This window comes from Motacilla alba, chromosome 5, assembly GCF_015832195.1.
Source record: "Motacilla alba alba isolate MOTALB_02 chromosome 5, Motacilla_alba_V1.0_pri, whole genome shotgun sequence".
NCBI lineage: Eukaryota > Metazoa > Chordata > Aves > Passeriformes > Motacillidae > Motacilla > Motacilla alba.
In genome coordinates, this window is record NC_052020.1 from 51237516 (window position 1) to 51254416 (window position 16901).

The 16901-nt window shown below is 37.0% G+C and overlaps 1 protein-coding gene across 4 annotated transcripts in view; it reads left to right on the forward strand.

Moving 5' to 3' along the window:
- Nucleotides 1-16901, forward strand: part of PPP2R5C (protein phosphatase 2 regulatory subunit B'gamma) — a 71165-nt gene that overhangs the window by 20856 nt on the left and 33408 nt on the right. Inside the window, exon 2 of one of the 4 annotated variants that reach the window (XM_038137341.1) lies at nt 8232-8355. The exons of 2 other annotated variants lie outside the window; for them this stretch is intronic. In XM_038137341.1, coding sequence (XP_037993269.1) covers nt 8262-8355 — 94 coding nt within the window. In that variant the 5' untranslated portion in view covers nt 8232-8261. Of the gene's footprint in view, nt 1-6128; nt 8356-16901 lie in introns of those variants that run through there. One more of the 4 variants, XM_038137340.1, reaches the window with a different exon arrangement.

Below are 16901 nucleotides of genomic sequence, written 5' to 3' on the forward strand. Positions count from 1 at the left end.
GAATGTGCTGATTTTAGTAAACAGTAAATGTAGTAAACTGTAAAATAGAGAAATGACTGTACACAGTGTTGAGATTTTTAAGGATATGGTCTGAATCATGACAATATGTAAGAAAATGTCACAATGAGAATTTTAAAATATAATATTAAAACACCCTAACTAGGATAAAATGTTTCATGCACTGTCAAATACAGTTGTGTCACAAATCTAACTTTAACCTTCAAGTAATACTCATTAAAAGAAATGTTCTCTGTCAGTTCTAGAATAACGCATTTGAAAAAATAAGTCAGCACTGCTTAATATTCTGTAACGTTGCAAACTTTCCCAATGAACATATGTTAGTCATGCATATGTAAATTTGGGCACGATTCAAAAATATGCTTTTTTTGTAGCATTTTCGTGTATTCTTTTTTAAAGTTGGGTAAAATCCTTTTAGAGCCATATAAAGGCCTCTTGGGATGCAGTGTCATGATTCAGTTTGTGCGTTTGGGATTGAGGGTTTTTTATTGTGGGGTTCAAGGGTTTCTTTGGGATAAAAGTGAATATTGTTAGCTACAATAGAGATTGGACATCAGCTTTTATTTTCAAATACAGTTCTGAATTTATTTTAAAAGTTACTATTTACCTCTTGGAGTTGGGCTTTTGATCTCAAGCATGTGGATACAATATTCTTATAAATGTTTTTATGAACGTAGGAGGAAACAAGCTACATTGACAGCTGATGACATATGTACTGACTTTCAGTGCTGAGAAGTATAGAATTGGTTTATTAGTGTAGAATATCTGCATGTGATAGGATTAAACAGATTCTGGTGTTTTGTTGTTGAAGATCTTGCCACACATTTTGATCAGTCCTGGTTTTGATCTGGTGATGTCAGTTTCTGCTTTAGCATGGTTTCAACATCAGAAGTACTATTAGTCATATCTATTTGAAAAACCCCAAAACAACCCAAAAAAAACTACTCAATAGAAGTGGGGGGGTGGAAAAGAAAGGAACATGACAGGTCATTTTTCTGAGCACATTTCATGCAGAGAGCATGGTTTTTGTTTTTCTTCAAGCAGAGACTTCAGAGCTCTGCCAAATTCTGACTCTGTTCAGTGTAAAAGAACATCAGGGTGGTGTCTCAACTTGTCTGCCTGTGATACAGGACTCTGATAGGGAGGCAAGCATTATTAAAGCTTTCCTAATGTTTTTAAGTTGTAAATGGCTGTCTAGGAGATAGCTCTGTTTTCATCATCTGTAAAATATTAAAGTCTGATGAATCAAAATTGCAGAAGAAGTTATTTCAGTTTGAGTCTGATACCTAAAAAACAATTGTACCAAATTTTGATTTATAAAACTGTTAAAACCATGAGAAAGGAGGAAAAAGTGATAATTGCTCAAGAGGTCAGAAATTTGAAATTATTTTATGTTTTTCTCAAGTGCAGAGTACCAATAAGTAAGCAAAACTGATATCGAGTAAATGAGAAAGCAAGTCAAGTTTTGTTCTCAGTACTGTAGAGAAATTCAACCATGTATGTTGGTAGTTTCTACAAACTCATATTGGAATACTTTTAAACTTAAGCAGAGCGTGTTACCTGTTCAGTTAAAACTAGCAATCTATTTTCATGATACAAAAGAGACTGACTGGATGTGTGCAATATAATTGAATTTGTGATAATCATGGCAGTAATGGACTGCTTTGGGGTTTTGAGGTGCATTTTTCATATAAGTTGCTGAAATTGGAGATCTCAATGTTTAAGATCACTTTCACTGCAGCAACCTACTCCTGCCACTTGTAATTTATGTAGAGGACAAATATGCAGTACTTTGGCCTTTCCAGTTTATGTGCATGCATGGTAATTCAGGAATTGTGTCCAGCTGCAAGGTGGTACCATTCCCATAAAAGTATTTTATGCAAAGTGAGATGGTAGATTAAACATGATAATGCTGCTATAAAATATAATTTGCCCTAATACAAAATTCATTTAAAAGGCAAGACACTGAGGCAAAACAAATTAATTCTCATGTAAAATATCAATTAATGCAGTTTTCTGAAACAGATTATTCTCCTCTCCCTTGTATGTGACCTATAGTGGAGTAACTTAGTATGCTAAATGCTGTCCTTCCGGTCCTGACTGTGTTTATGCTTTGTAGGTTTTTTTTGGCAGCCCAATGTTGCATTTAATGTATTGAAACAAAAAGTCCATAATGGAAAGTACTGCAGAAACTTGTTCTTTGCTATATCAGTATGGGTGAATGCATGTGTTGTCAGTGAATGTATGTGTTGTATCATGTGAAGGAACTGTGGAGGCTCTTTGTCCTGTTACTTAAGCAACTTTGTCCTTGAACTTTGACCTTTAAAGCATTATCAGTACTGCATAAACAGGCTTTTCTGTACTGATTTTCCTTTTAGATGTTTAAAATAATCATTAAAATGTCTGTGGTAAGCAAATACATTTCTTAAACCAAAAGCTGACAGTTGTTTGGTGTTCATACAGGAACATATGATCTATCAGTGGTTAAAAAGTAATTAATATTAAAATATTTAGAAATTATCCAGTCTGAATTGTTGTGTAGCATTTTAAAGATGAAGAAACATGATACCTAATGAATGAAGAACTACCAAAAAAAAAAAAAAAAGGTTGTAGAGGAAAAATACTTTGCTTGAGTGTGTGAATTATTTTCCTTAAGCTAGTTTTACATGAAATCATAGGCTTGGATTAATGAGCCGTTTTTCATTTCAACTGCCCTATCAAACACCTACTCATTAGTCAGCAGCTGAAAGTGTTAGAAGAATGCACTACATCTGTCACTGGCAGCATTTCCTACCAAACTTGTTTCCACTGAAGTTTGGATAGAATCCATAAAAATAGGATTTAAAATGTGGTATTGTCTTATTTTCTAGATTCTAACCTGTATCTGAATTCAATTTAGATCTCTCTTAAAATGCCTTTTATTGTGCCCTCATTCACAAGCATAGATCCTCATTATAATCAGACCTTCACATTTTTGCTGCTGCACTGAACTTCTTTCTTCTTAAAACCTCTACAGATCAAACACTGAGTTTATACACATGAATATCAATCAGTGGTTGTTGGATAACTAGCCTGGTCTCAAATTTTTAATCTTAAATGTTATTTTTACACTTGGTTTCTTAAAAGTGGTATGTGTGACCTATGTAATAAGGCCACAGACATCATGAGTTTGGTGTTATTTTGGTGGATTTTGCACAGGGCTTGATTAAATAATGTGCCAGTATTTGAAATGAACTTCTGCAATCTGCCCTAGGAATTACTTTTTTGTACCAATGCTATTTTTAAAACTGGTTTCTTTTAAGGTAATGATTTTGTGTTGTACAGCTTTCTAAACTCAACCAATATCTACTGGTTTTTCTCCCTGTCCCCACTCACAAAACTTCTTGAGTATACAAGATTGATTGAAGGAAAACTTGGCACTGTTGAACCTGTGTGCTACAGTGACTGTGCAAATATTAGGAAATCCAGATAAAGACAGGAAATCCAGTCACAAACAGATGTTTACCAATTCCTCTTTAACCAAATTTTGCTGTACTAGAAGGAGTGAATATTATAAATTTTTCAATGAGGAATTGTCTTTTGCCATGCTTCAGTCTTGAGAATTTTTTAAGGAAGCTGCATGATAGTTCATATTCCTTTCATTTATCCAGATAAGTATATTTTTCTTATCTCTGTATTTCTTTTCATAGCTAAGTATTAACATGGTGTTTACTGCCTCTGTTTCCTTGAAGAATTTTCTCTTGGCTGTCCTTTGGATTTGAGTCAGAACCTAGAAGTAGAAGCCCATATCCTTCCTATTGCTACAGGTTCTCCTCCAGAATGTGTAGTATCCAGTACCTTTCCTTCTCTAAAACCAACTCACTGTCTTTGAGTAACTCGCTGTTCAAGGTTGTGATGAGACCACGTTTTCTTATAGCCTGACATCATTTATGTTCTCATTTGTGAGAACAGTAAGTTTAGTGTAGCTTATAATTGGAGGGGGGGAAAAAGTAAATTACATTGCTCCTACCAGAAAAAGCAAGTCATGTTTATTCCTGTCCCTTTTTTGGGTGTCTGTCTGGTGGGCCAGATAATGGAATCAACATGGCTCAAACTTACCTTTTTCTCATGTTAACTGTGCTCAGTTTCCTAATCTGGTTCAGCCATGCAGCTGCACAAACCCTTGTGCAGCAATTTCAGACAGTTGGGCACCCAAGCCTCAGACGAGAGGGGGTTGCAGCAGTAGCTCCTATAGGTTTAGCTCAGCTTAGTCTGCCATGGAGGAACACAGTCTAGCAGAAAACTAACCTGACAATAAAGTGGCTTTCTGTTGGCTGTGGAGACTACAACTCAGCTGTGGGTCTGATAAACACTGAAGCAGATGAGAGCAAAATATTTTCAAATGTAAAGCAGAGAGGAGTACAGGAAGGGGCCTGAAGCAGCCTGCAACAAGGCTGGCTTAGGTTGATGAGGAATAGCAATTTCAGCAATTGTGCCTTTAGTAACCTTAGAGCTCAGACTAAATATCTTCCCTTCCTCTCAATCAAAAAATGAAAACTCATACAGTCTGACAGGTAACCAAGCCAAGTGTCTTCATGTAAGTAGAAGTTCATGCAATTTTAATTATATTATGTTGTTGATTATACCATTATCAGTTAGAGTAATAGGTGGTGTAGAATGGAAATAAAGGCAACCTTTGGGCAGGTGAATGTGCTGTATGTGTTGTGGGAGCGGTGAGAAGCAGGGTGAGTGGTTGTTTTTAAAATCAATAACCCAAATGGAGTGTTTGTTTTTCAAAAAGTGGTACATAGCCTCCAAGTGTAAAGAGTATTCGTTAGCTATAATGCTGGATCCCAACTAAAGGATCTGATCTTTACGGTCCCTTCCAACCACAAAACCATTCTATAATTCTAAAAAGTTACACATTTATATCCTGAGAACTTTATGGGATTTTTCCTTCATTCCCATCATTGGAAAGTTAGAAGTGATGAGCACGGTTCAGAGGAAACCTGTAATAGCTACAGTTTCACTGCATTGTCAATATGGTCTTTTGTTCATTTAATTCTAAAAAAAAAGATAGCTGAAGGGAATACTGTTTTTCATTTTCTTGCACCAGAAATGTCTTCATAAATTTCTTAAAGTGAGTTCTTCTTCCTCCCATTGATATTCATTAGCTCTGCTCCACTTGCACTAATATTCTTTCTCTTCCATTAGGAAGTCAATTCCTAACTCAATTTTCTTTGCAATTTTTTCCCAAATGAAGTTGCTCAAAATAATTCAACTTAAGTAAATATTTTCCTTTGGTGGCAAATCAATTATTTTAAGGCTGAAACAAAAGGATTGTATGAAAACCTCCTGAGCAGAATGTACTCTCAATCTGTTACAATGGTGAGAAAACTGCAGATGTTGTTAACCAGCAAAAGGTCTTAGGAAGACCAAAGCACTTCAGCTTCACTAGTCAGAATTATACCAGAAATACACTGGTTTATGGGTGTTTTAACCAGTTTCTCAGTGGTTTTTTAAGTACTGGACTCAGACCTAACAGAGTCCAGCAAAAAAGAAGAAATGAGAACATTTCTGCAAGAGAAAACTTCCTGAATGTGACTGAGTCCTATCTGCCAATAGGACTGCTAGTTCTGTGAATGTCACATTTACTCTCTCTAATGACGAACTTTCTAGGGGGCTTGACTCTTGAACCACTACCTAAAATTTGTTAATGAACCTCTAACAATGAAAGTCATGCTTATGTATAAATTAGGAAATGGCTGTAACTAATGTTCCCTTTTTGCTCTGTTGTGAAATTGTGTCCATGGCCACGGGGACAGCCTTCCTGGCCATTTAATCTTTGCAAGGAGCTTCAGAGAGACAGAAGTAGCAGCTGACCATTAAAGCAGGCATGAGTAGAGAGGAGTGATAAAGCAGAATTTTAAACTTTATTTTTGCCACTTTATACTGTGGTTTATTACTATAAAATAATCTAATTCTGCTTTAAGATCTGGAAAATAAACAGAATTTGTTACAAGATCTTGCATGTGAAAATACTTTAAAAAATACCCAAGTTGTTTTGTTTTTTTTCCTTCATCCATCAAAATCTTGTAGAAAACCTTGTTAGAGGTCAGTCTTGGTTTTATTTTTCATCTAGTTTTTTTAAAGGCATATGTCTATGGTAGCTTTTTTGTTTTGCAAGGCTAAAACTCACATTGAACTTGGTGATTTCATGATCCTATGATTCTAAGGTATACTCAAGAGATACATAGATTAAAAACGTGAAGTTTGTGAGGATACACCTTCCCTGGTTTTGCCTACATTGTAAGGACAAAGGATTTGAATCTCTGTAGTCTTAGAGAAAAGGTCTAAACAGTTCATGTGGTTTGTTTTGATGTTGTCAAAGCAGGATCAACTACATTTCTGTCACACGTTACGTTTGGTCATTTTTTAAATTACTAGAAACTTTGCAGTCTTTTTAAAGTATGCTTATTGTGCAAGGATTTAATTTAATTTCTAACCTAATCTTCTTTGAGGTAGGATGCATTTACTGTTTGTAGTGAATGTAGAAAAATTAATTCCTTCCACCTCCATAATTGTTCTTTAAAGTACTTGGATATTCTCAGACAAGTCCATTCTATTTAAAAACAAACAAACAAACAACCTACCAGCACATCAAACAGAGGAGCTTTATTTTTTTTTTAACTAAGTAATATTTTAAAGATTTGTTGTCTTTGGATGTTCATATCAGGTCTACATCCAGGATATACTACTTCAAATTTGGCCTTGTCAGCAATCATTAAATCCAATTGATTTCTTTGTATGTCTTATGGATGATATTCTTCTTTTTTATATCCCAGTTAGTCTTTTCCCTTCACCAAGTGAATAATAGTCAGTACAGCTCTAACTCACCTTTGACAGTATATTATTGTAGTGTGATGTAATTTTTCTAACCAGATACATATATACCCTATAATTTGTTTTTATTTCAAATTTTCATCAGCAAGTTACTTAATGAAAAAGTGTCTTCTGATGTGCACTCTGTTGTTGTTGTTTTTTGTTTTTTGAGCAGATATAAGTTAGGACAGTGTCATAGATTCAGTAATCTACATGCGCATTTGCACTAATATGTGACATACAGTATTTGGGCAGAAGGACAGATTTGGAGACAGCACAAGTAACAGTGCCAGTTTCGCTGAACATCACTCCCAGCAGACAAAATGGTCCTTCAAATAGCTCATTGTGAAACTAAATGTGCAAGTCTCATACAATGAAAAAAGGCTGCTCACAGTTTTGTTGTAAATACCTTAAATAAGCAAACTAACAAGTTCAGAAATCATTACGCTATGCTTTTTTTATTGTACTTCTGAGATTATGCAGGAAAACTGCTTCCATATGCTTATATATTACTTCTTAGTAATTTTCTTTACTTTTTAGTAATAGTTTTAAAAGTTATTTATAATTACTGATCTTTTTAGAAAGGAAAACCAGTATTTTGCAATATCCAAATTTAGGAACATTAACATAAACTGAAGGCAGATCCATTTCTAGTTTGATAGAAGTATCCAGGTCCATTTCTAGATTAAAAGAAATATTCAGCATGAAACATGAGGTTGTCATCTGCTGCTTGTCATATATATGTATTTTTATTTGTAATGTACATACTAGTAACCAGTGGTAAAACAGTGCAAGGAATGTTTATGAGGTTTTATATTTCTAAATCAACAGTAATCCAAGGACCTGTATACTACTGTAAACTATCTTTTGTTATGGCCCTTGAAAGCTGAAGTTGTAGATGTTACCCTCAGTGCTGTGTTTTTCCACGGTTAAATTAAACATTGGTGTGATAATCCTGGGAAACCGCACTGAAGGAAAGGCTAAGGAAAGAGGAAAAATAAAACTGCATGCGCTCTTTCTAGCAGGTGCTACTGAATATTATCGAGGGGGCGGGGGTACAACAGCAGCAATGAGATCATCCTGGTAATAATAAAAAACCCAAACCCAGCGCAGCAGACCCGTCATCTCCGCAGCCGCTCCGCCCCTGCCGCGGGCGGCGCGGGCGCGGGGGGAGCCCCGCACCGGCCGCGCTCATTCGCGGCCTCCTCGGTGTCATTTGAAGTTGCTGCCGTCGGCCAATGGGGCTCCTCCCGCCCGCTGACATCACTCCCCAGCCAGTTCCCTCCAGCTGCAGAGCGCTTCAGTTTCTGTCTTTTTTTAAACTAAAATGGAGGCTGGTTTCTTGCCTTAAGGAATACAGTGCCGTGCCTGCTGGAGCCTAGATGTTGACATGTAACAGAGCTGGCAGCAGGATGGTGGTTGACGCAGCCAATTCCAATGGGCCGTTCCAGCCCGTGGCCCTTTTGCATATTAGAGGTGAGTTATTGTGCGTGCGAGAGTGAATCGCGACCCTCTGACGAGCGAATAAATGGCTATTGTGGAGCTCGGAGAAGGGGAGCAGGAAGTCCTTTGTAGCTCAGTCCCTCTCGATTTGTTACAGCAGCGGTAAAGCCGGCGGAGAGCAAAACGCGTTTTCTATCGAATGTGTTCGGGGAGGATTTAAGAATTCATGGTGGCATTGCATACATAGTTAAAAGCAGGTTTTACAGCTTTTGCCGTAACTCTCCCATCCCCCTTCCAAGCTGTGCTGATGTCAAAGGATGTGAAGTCACTACCCCAGAAAGGTACTGAGGGGGGGAGGGAAGAGCCAAGTTATCCCCTTTACCGTTTCTAGAGAAGAAGGGCAAACCTTTGGTGTGCTTCAAAGCCTTTTTTTGTTTGAATTGTTCAGATAGAGCTGCCTTAAATTGCACTGCAGCTTGTAAAAGAGTTGGAAGTGTCAAAGAGGAAGGGGGGAAAGAGATGTGACGCTTACTATGAAAATATCCTTTATGTATTTAGAAGGCATTTCCTAGAAGAGATGCGGTTTGGCTTTAACAAGCAAGCTCTTGTGTGCCTGCCGTGTTGTGCAGTTCTGAATGTTCAGTTCTTCACGGAATATGTTCTTTTCGGTTTATAGAATTAGTGCATTGCAAATAACATTTTATATCATTTGAAAATACATGTTGGTATGACACTTCTGTACAATATCGAGTGTGTATCTCTTGTTCTGTATTTTTTATGTAGTAAAATTTTGCATTGTGTTGGGGGGGTTTTTGTATTTTTTTAGCTGGCTCTTAAGCAACCAGTCCCTTTTTTAATATCTGCTGTGGATGTTTCTGGTTTGAACTTTATGAAGGCAGAACATGTATTAGCTGGGATGAGCACATCTTGAACGATGGTATTTATATGCAAGAAGCATAGCTGGTACCGTTCTTAATTACCTTTGCTTCTCAGCTTTCACTGGCATAGGCTAGATGTCAGTACTGGAAAAAATTTTGTTTCATTAATATTCCATACTCTGAAAAAAATTTGCTTTGGAAGTTTATAAACCCCAACTGTTCACAAGCCTGTTCTTTTACATAGGAACATGGGTGTTCAGGTATTTAAAAATCATGATTTCTCTTTACCTTCTAAAAGAGCCATGACCTGCTCTGTCTGAAGTGGCAATGGATAAATTCTAAAAAATTAATTTTGATCTGCGACTGGGGAGGAAGTGCAGTGAAGTTCCCTTGGTTTCAAATAGGGACTTTGCTTGTTGTAAAGGGAATATAAATGGAACTGCCTGACCTGTGGACAAGCCTTTGCTTTTCACTCTGTACAAATCATCGTCATTTTCAGTTAGGTGCTGCCTTTTGAATGGGGAAAAGCACCATTTTAAAGGTTCAAGTTAGGAAAGCAAACAAAGGTTGAAATCAGAATGATGAAATATTGCAATGATTGTCCTTAATTCTTTGTCTCAATATGATAACAAGGTTCTTGTCATTGAAGTTCTTATCCTGCCTTTGCTCCAATGTAATACATAATTGTGGAAACCATAGATTTTAAGAAACTGTTCTGAAATTTACTTTCCCAAGACCTACATTTTTGGTGCACTGAATAATACAGTAGTAAAGAAGATATTAAAGGGGTTTGTGGTTTGGTAATTTTTTGGGTGGTATGGGTTTTTTTTGGTTGGTTGGTTACAGTTTTTCAGCAGATTATGAGAGTAGAGTTTCTTGTAAGCAATTAAAGAATTACTGGGAGATTGATTGTTTTTAATTTTTCAGGTGGCAGGAAATAAAATGGGTCTCTGGTATTATAGCCCAGAGGAGTTTCTTGACACTGGGAGAGCAAAGCATCCCTTCCATACATCCTGGAAGTGTGCAGAAGTTCCTTTGGGTTTTTTATATGTACCTCATGTCACCAGCTGTGCTGATGCTACCAGTTCTGATGCTTCCAAAATGAAGCCTGTCAGAGCAATACATACAAAATTAATGGCAGTAAAAATTAGCTGGTAATTCTGAAGGCTAATGACACGTTATTACTGTTTGTCCCAATGCATGCTGCTTTTACAGTCGTCCTTTTGCATTAGCTTTTGTAATATAGGATTAAATTTCTAGTAGAAGAGTACCTCTTGGCAATTGTAAGAGCTAAAACTTCAAGGTCAAGGATGGGGGTAGGAGCGTAAGCCCCTTGTTTCTCAGAGATATAGTTTGTTGAAATAGAAAAAATACTTCTTAAGTACTAGTTCCATAATTTTTTTTAAATTTTGAGATGGTGTAGGTACCATATTTGAAGTCAATCTTCTAAAAAATATTTGAAGCCTTGTGGATGATACTGTTAGTACTTCATTGAAAAGAAAAATTGCAATTTTACTTAAAAAGTTAATTCCAAAGCACTTTTTGTACCTGGATCATATGAAATATGTGATGTTTGCAGAATAAAAAGGAAATTTTTAGCAAGCAACGATGTCATGCCAGATCAGAACCTTTTTCCTGGACATCCTGAACTTGTAGGGAGCTTTGTTGTCTGGGTTGCTTACAGCTTTACCTAAACAACACAATTTTTTAAAAATGCAACTGGTTTTTAAAAATTATGTTAAAGTCTTGTGAATAGGAAATAAGAATGTCAGAATTTTATTGACTGCCATTGTTGACACTGTTATCTCCAACATCACCGAAAGAAGGAGCAGTGAGTACTTGTAGGATAGGAGGTGTCACGGCCACAAATCCTCCATCCTCCATGTTCATTTGGCTGTTGGTACTCAAGTTCATCTTGGGTACTGTGCAGCCGTGTAATCCTGAGTCAGACTGCTGTGGAAAGAGCTGTGAGTTTGTTGGGGTTCCCCTTTGAATCAGGAGCTGTCTTTAGGCTCAGGCCTGTGGCCGTGGTTGTTGCCTCAGCTGGGTTGCAGCTGTGTGGTTGTCCCGTCATGTGCCTCGCTGATCTGGATCCTGGTGTGTTGACTACCCAGGCTGGTGTCCCTCTGCACTGAGCGCTTGTTCAGCAACCACAGGACTGTCAGCTGAGCTGCTCAGTGTCAGTATAGCTGCTCTCCTTTCTTCATGCAGGTACTGCGAGACTATGCCCTTTGTCACAACTGTAGACTGTTGGCAGTTGTTCAAGAGCACTGTGTAGAAATCAGAAACGCAGGTGACTTTTGACCCACTGTTGGAAAATAATAAGCACCAAAAGAGCCTAATCCACACTAAATGCAAGTGGTGTGGCACGGTTGCTGTACGTTATCTGCTTGTGCTGAAAACATTGTTCAGTGAGAGTGATTGGCCTGCTGGGCTAGTGAGTCTTTAGTCAGCAACAGGCTCTCCTGGGGATCTGGGCTATGCTGCTGCTGCCTTGGTCTTTCTAGAGTACAAAGATAGCTGAACATTATGCCCTTGAGTTGATTGTCACTTATTGCCATCATCAACTGAAAACTTAGTTGTATTGGAATGATATAAGGCTTCTAGGAAAATTACAATTTCAGTTTAAGCAGCTGTTACAGCCATGGAATAACTACTGTGATTTGTGATCTTGGATGGAGACTTGACCTTGTGAAACAAATGTAGCTAAAGGAACTCATCACGGGATATCTGCATGGAGAGCTCCTTTAGGATCTTTGTGCACTGACAGGCCACTTGCAATCAAGATGACATTAAGACGGCACAGAGGGTTATTAGGTATCATAAATTTAGTGTTTTTGCAGCAAGGAGGGAAGCAGATCTGGGTGGTGTTTTCAGGATGCATCCCTCCATATGGAGCCCTTCTGGCAGCCAAAGGCCCAGGGTGATGGAAGTGCATTCAAGGCCCTGACAGGACGAGCCACAAAAACAAGATGAGGCTTGGGGAAAGGAAACATTTTGATTTCCATCTCAGCACTTCAGACAGAGAAAGCAGCTGTAAAAGCTGCATGGATTAAGGCAAACAGTAAATGTTTGTCACTAGACTTCAGAGTTACCAGTTCATATTTACTGTTGAGTTTTCAAAACCATAACTGTAATACAGCATGTAGTAACAGGTAAAAAATAATAGTAATTCATTCTGTAGGCAGAATATGAGTACTCTGAGGGAGGAGATGTTTTTCATTAGGGATACAGTTCAGTGTTGATGACAAAAATCCCTTAATATTGTTTTGTCAGAGCATAGAAGTAGCCCAGATGCCAATGTCTCCATGAACTCAAGACATATTTTGAACAAAATACATACGTAAAAAAAAAAAATAAACCACAACTCTGTTCTGATCTGCAATGGCAGAGTTAGCAGAACGGGAAGGGTACTTTAATGGCTTGGTTGCTGATTGGTTGGAACTGGTAATGTCTGTTCATGCTTTTGAAAAATTATTTTCAAGATGTTTTGCAAGACATACTGAAAATTGTGTGGGAAGAAGGGTGAGAACACCCTGATACTATGTTGACTCAAACTGATGCTTCCTGTAGGCCATAACACGTTTCAAATATCTCATTGTCCATCCTTCTCCTTTGCTTTTCAGAGTAGCAAATACTTTTTGACAGATTTGACTTGTCATTATTTAAGTTACTTTAGATTTTGTGGAAGATGCTTTGACTTTTTTTCAAAGATGATGTGATGTTAACTTTGTCCATTTTTTCTATGTGCTGCTTGTTCATCTTGTGTGAGGGATCATGGAAGGTAGTTCAGATTCCACCTTTACGTAGTGTTCTTCAGGGCAAAAAATGTCAGTGGTAATGTTGCTGTGATGTGAATATCTGAGTATTTAGATAGAAATTTGCATGTTCCTCAAAGGTGGTGAAAGATGTTTGTTTTGTTGGACAATTTCTATCTTAAAGGAGAAAAGCTTGGCATTTTCATTTTAGCAAGAATCTATCGTGTGTTTGTCTTGAAAAATAATTGACCCGAAAATACTTCTGTCTAACCACAGTTGCTAAAAACTGTTGCTAGACTGTTGCTTTGCAGGAATTGTGTCTGAGCTAAAAGAAGAATAAAAAATTATCCCTTCTGTAATTAAATGGGAAGCAGAGCCCAAAGCAGTTCAGAAGTAGTGCAGACCAAACTCAGCACACAGAACAGCAGCCATTTACCTCATGATGTACAAAGGAGGCTGAAAGAACTGGATTTGTTTGACCTAAAAGAAAGGTTAAGGGGAAGATTTGATCCTCAACTAACTGATGGGAGGGTGTAGAGCACAGAGCCATGCTCTTTTCAGAGATCCACAGTGGGTGAATGAGAAGTAACCAATATGACTTGGCAAACTCTGGAGATTGCAATTGTACACAAGGCGAAAATATTTTCACCATAAAAGTGGTTAAAAGCTGGAACAAAATTCCAGAAGGGGCTGTGAAATCCCTGTAATTTGAGATACTTTGACTGGAGAGCAGCTGGGTTTATGTAGTGGGGGATTAGACTAGCAGAAATGACTGTCCCTTCTGGTGAAAACTATTCTGTGATTCTGTCATTCTTTGGTTCTTGTGGAACCAAAAAATTATTGACCTTGCTGTAATGTAAAAATATTACAATATTAATTTAAATGTAGGGGTTTTTTTCAAGTTCAAAGAGCAGTATTCTTACTGTAAACTCTCTTTATGCCCCTTCTTTTCTTTTTAGTTACTAAGGCAAACTTTTTAATACTTGCTGCTAGCATGCCTATTAGTTGTACTTATTCTTATGTTAACTCAAAATTTTTGGTGTTAATGGTGTTTTAAATTATTCTTACCATGTTTTAGCAAACTGTTAAAGAAGGATGACTGGAACTGCATGCAAATATTAAAAACATTGGCATGCTAAAAGGATGTTTTATTCATTTCTAAATCTTCAGTTAGAAGCTCAGCAGCAGCCCATACCTTCTGAATAAGATAGAATCAATAAATATACACAGGCAGCTACTTCACCCACATTTTTTTACATTTATCAGCTTTTGGAAAGATCTAATAGATTGAATTAACTTGCTCAGTACTGTGAGATTTTTCTCTAGCCTTTTTTGACAAGTTTGAATTGACAACGAGTACAGCTTTTAACAAACTGTGTGACCTTGCTATTCATCTTCTGTGGTGTTTATGAAAATGTTGAACAGTGTCATTTCTAGCACATCCTTACAACATGTTTGTAGTAATCTTCCTGCATTATAACAACATTATGTTGAAAATACAAAAATCCCAGGATAATTGTCACTTACCAAATTTCTAATACTTTCCAAGGACTTGATGCATTTCAAGCATAATTTCCTTTGTATGTGCTGAGTTTGCCTTTTTGGGGGTAGTAATATTTTATTATACTCTGAAACTAGCCTATTCTGATTATAAAAGCATACCTGAAAATCTCAAAGTCACATTTTATGATATAGTATATTCTTAGTATATTCTGCAGCAGAAAATGAATCTGGTTTATTCCTTCTGTATTTTCTGTGTAACTATAATCTTCACCTTTGAATGCATCTTGCACCATCCACATAAGTAGGTATTTTATGGATGGTGAACTTATTCGGTCTGAGCACGTATGTTTATATAAATCTTAATTTTCTTTAATTCTTTAGCACATTTAAATGCAGTCAATATTTAAAGTACAGTCACTCTTTGTTGTAAGAAGTGAGCAAAGTCTTCCTGGGAGGAAAGGTGTATAGAGGAGACATCTTAATTTTCTTCTGAGATACTTCCATAATATTGATGAACTGTGTTATTTCTCTGAGTGGATTTAAATTTTAAAATTGAAGGCTTGTTTGTACCTTTCTGGAAATATTTCCATGCAAAAGACCTTCAAAACTTTTTTTTAGTCTTTCCAGTCCAATAAATGGAATTTCCCATGGTCAGCATGCACCTTCTATCCTGCTTGTGGGCCATAGTTGTTTTTGGATTTTCATCTAATGGATAAACCTCAGCTGAGATTTAAAGGAGGTGAAAATGCTTGTTCTTCCCTTTTCTCACCCATTAGCCAATTACAGTTTGGTAACTTGAAAGGATGAGAACAGGTATCAACCTTGTGTTTGGGCTGTTATGTTCCTGCCAAGCCACCTACTCCATTGGTACATGGTCTGACTCCTGGAGTTCATAGTCATCCATCTTGCCAAAAGTTTCCAATTTCTCCTAGAAAATTCTGTGCCTGCTGCTCTTTAACATTGCTTAGTGACTTGTACACTTAATTGTTAGCTTTGAAACCCATCCACTGTTCCTTTCTAAAAGTGTTGCCTCAAAAAGTAGAACCAAGGCCATCTTCCTCAAGGACAAGCAGCATTTCTGTTCTTAATGAACGTATTTGTATATATCAAATTATGAAAAGTTTCATATGTTAGTATTAGATAATCACCTGACTTATCAAAGGACTGATATTGGTACACATGGCTCTGTTGTTGCATTATATCTTAAACTGTTTTGTTAGATATTTTGGAAGGACGTTCAGACATTGCCAGACATAGGCCGATTGTTTTTTAATGTATCTACCAAAGAAACTCATGCAGAGTGTTTTTAATATTTGACCAAAAGCAGGTTTAAAGGAGGTTATTTAGTTATTATTCCTGCTGCCTTTAACATGGTTATTAACTCTCCACTTACCATGGAGCACTCTCTGTCAGAGAGTGTATTTTACCTTGCTACTGCCTTTACTCTTTGTTCTCTGTCACTCCTTTCTTGACTTTTTGGGTTGTTTTTACCTTCATATAGACCTCTTGCCACTATGAAGAGTGCATGTACAGGTTCTCCTGCTGGAAACAGTGAGGATGTTAAGTGTTCACACTGGATGTAAAATATCTGAGGGCATGACTGTAAAATGTCTCTAGAGGGGATGTTTTGTTGAGCTAAAAATGCCATGAAATTGTGAGAAGGTAGTCAGCTGGAATTTTTACATTACTTTTACTGACTCATGGAGTAACGTGCATGCCCTTTCAAGGAAGCAAAAATGGATGCCCTCAAATTTTTATTCATACTGTTTTGTGATGGTTGCTATGAAATACATTTTAAGGTAAAAATTAAATATCATTTGTTTCTGTGGAAAATTTGAATTTCCATTTCTATTTGAAGCTTCTAATAAATAATTGAGACTTCTGTAAAATTAATTCCATGTGCTATCAAATAATTAGCTACTAAAACTGCACTGTAAACCACACAGATTAAGTGAGCACCAGCAATATTTAATAGATACAGGGTCATTTGCATCATATGTAGGCAAGATGTTCATCTGGGGGAGGTGGCTTTTGTGTTCTAACCTTTGTTCTGGAGTGGACACCTCATACAGGTAAAGTAAAATCTTAGCAGCCTCACAGAGCTGCCGTCTGTGTGCACCACCCTGTCTAAAGTGATAAAACTGAGATACATGGCACTTGGAGTGCATGATGTTTTAAAGCAACATCTGCACATCCTTTAATCAATTCCACATAATGTGCATACAAACCATGTGGTACCATTTCTGCTATAACTTGCCAATTCAGTTTTCTTTAATAAAAGTATAGTTAAACTTAGGGGTGGGATCTGACTCTGCCTTGTTATCAGTAGTGGAAGTGACAGTTCTGTGTCAATTTTCATAATTGCTCTTGTTACTGATAACGATCTGAATTTCATGAAGAAAAATTATACATGAAGTGTAAAATTTAAAAACTAATTTTA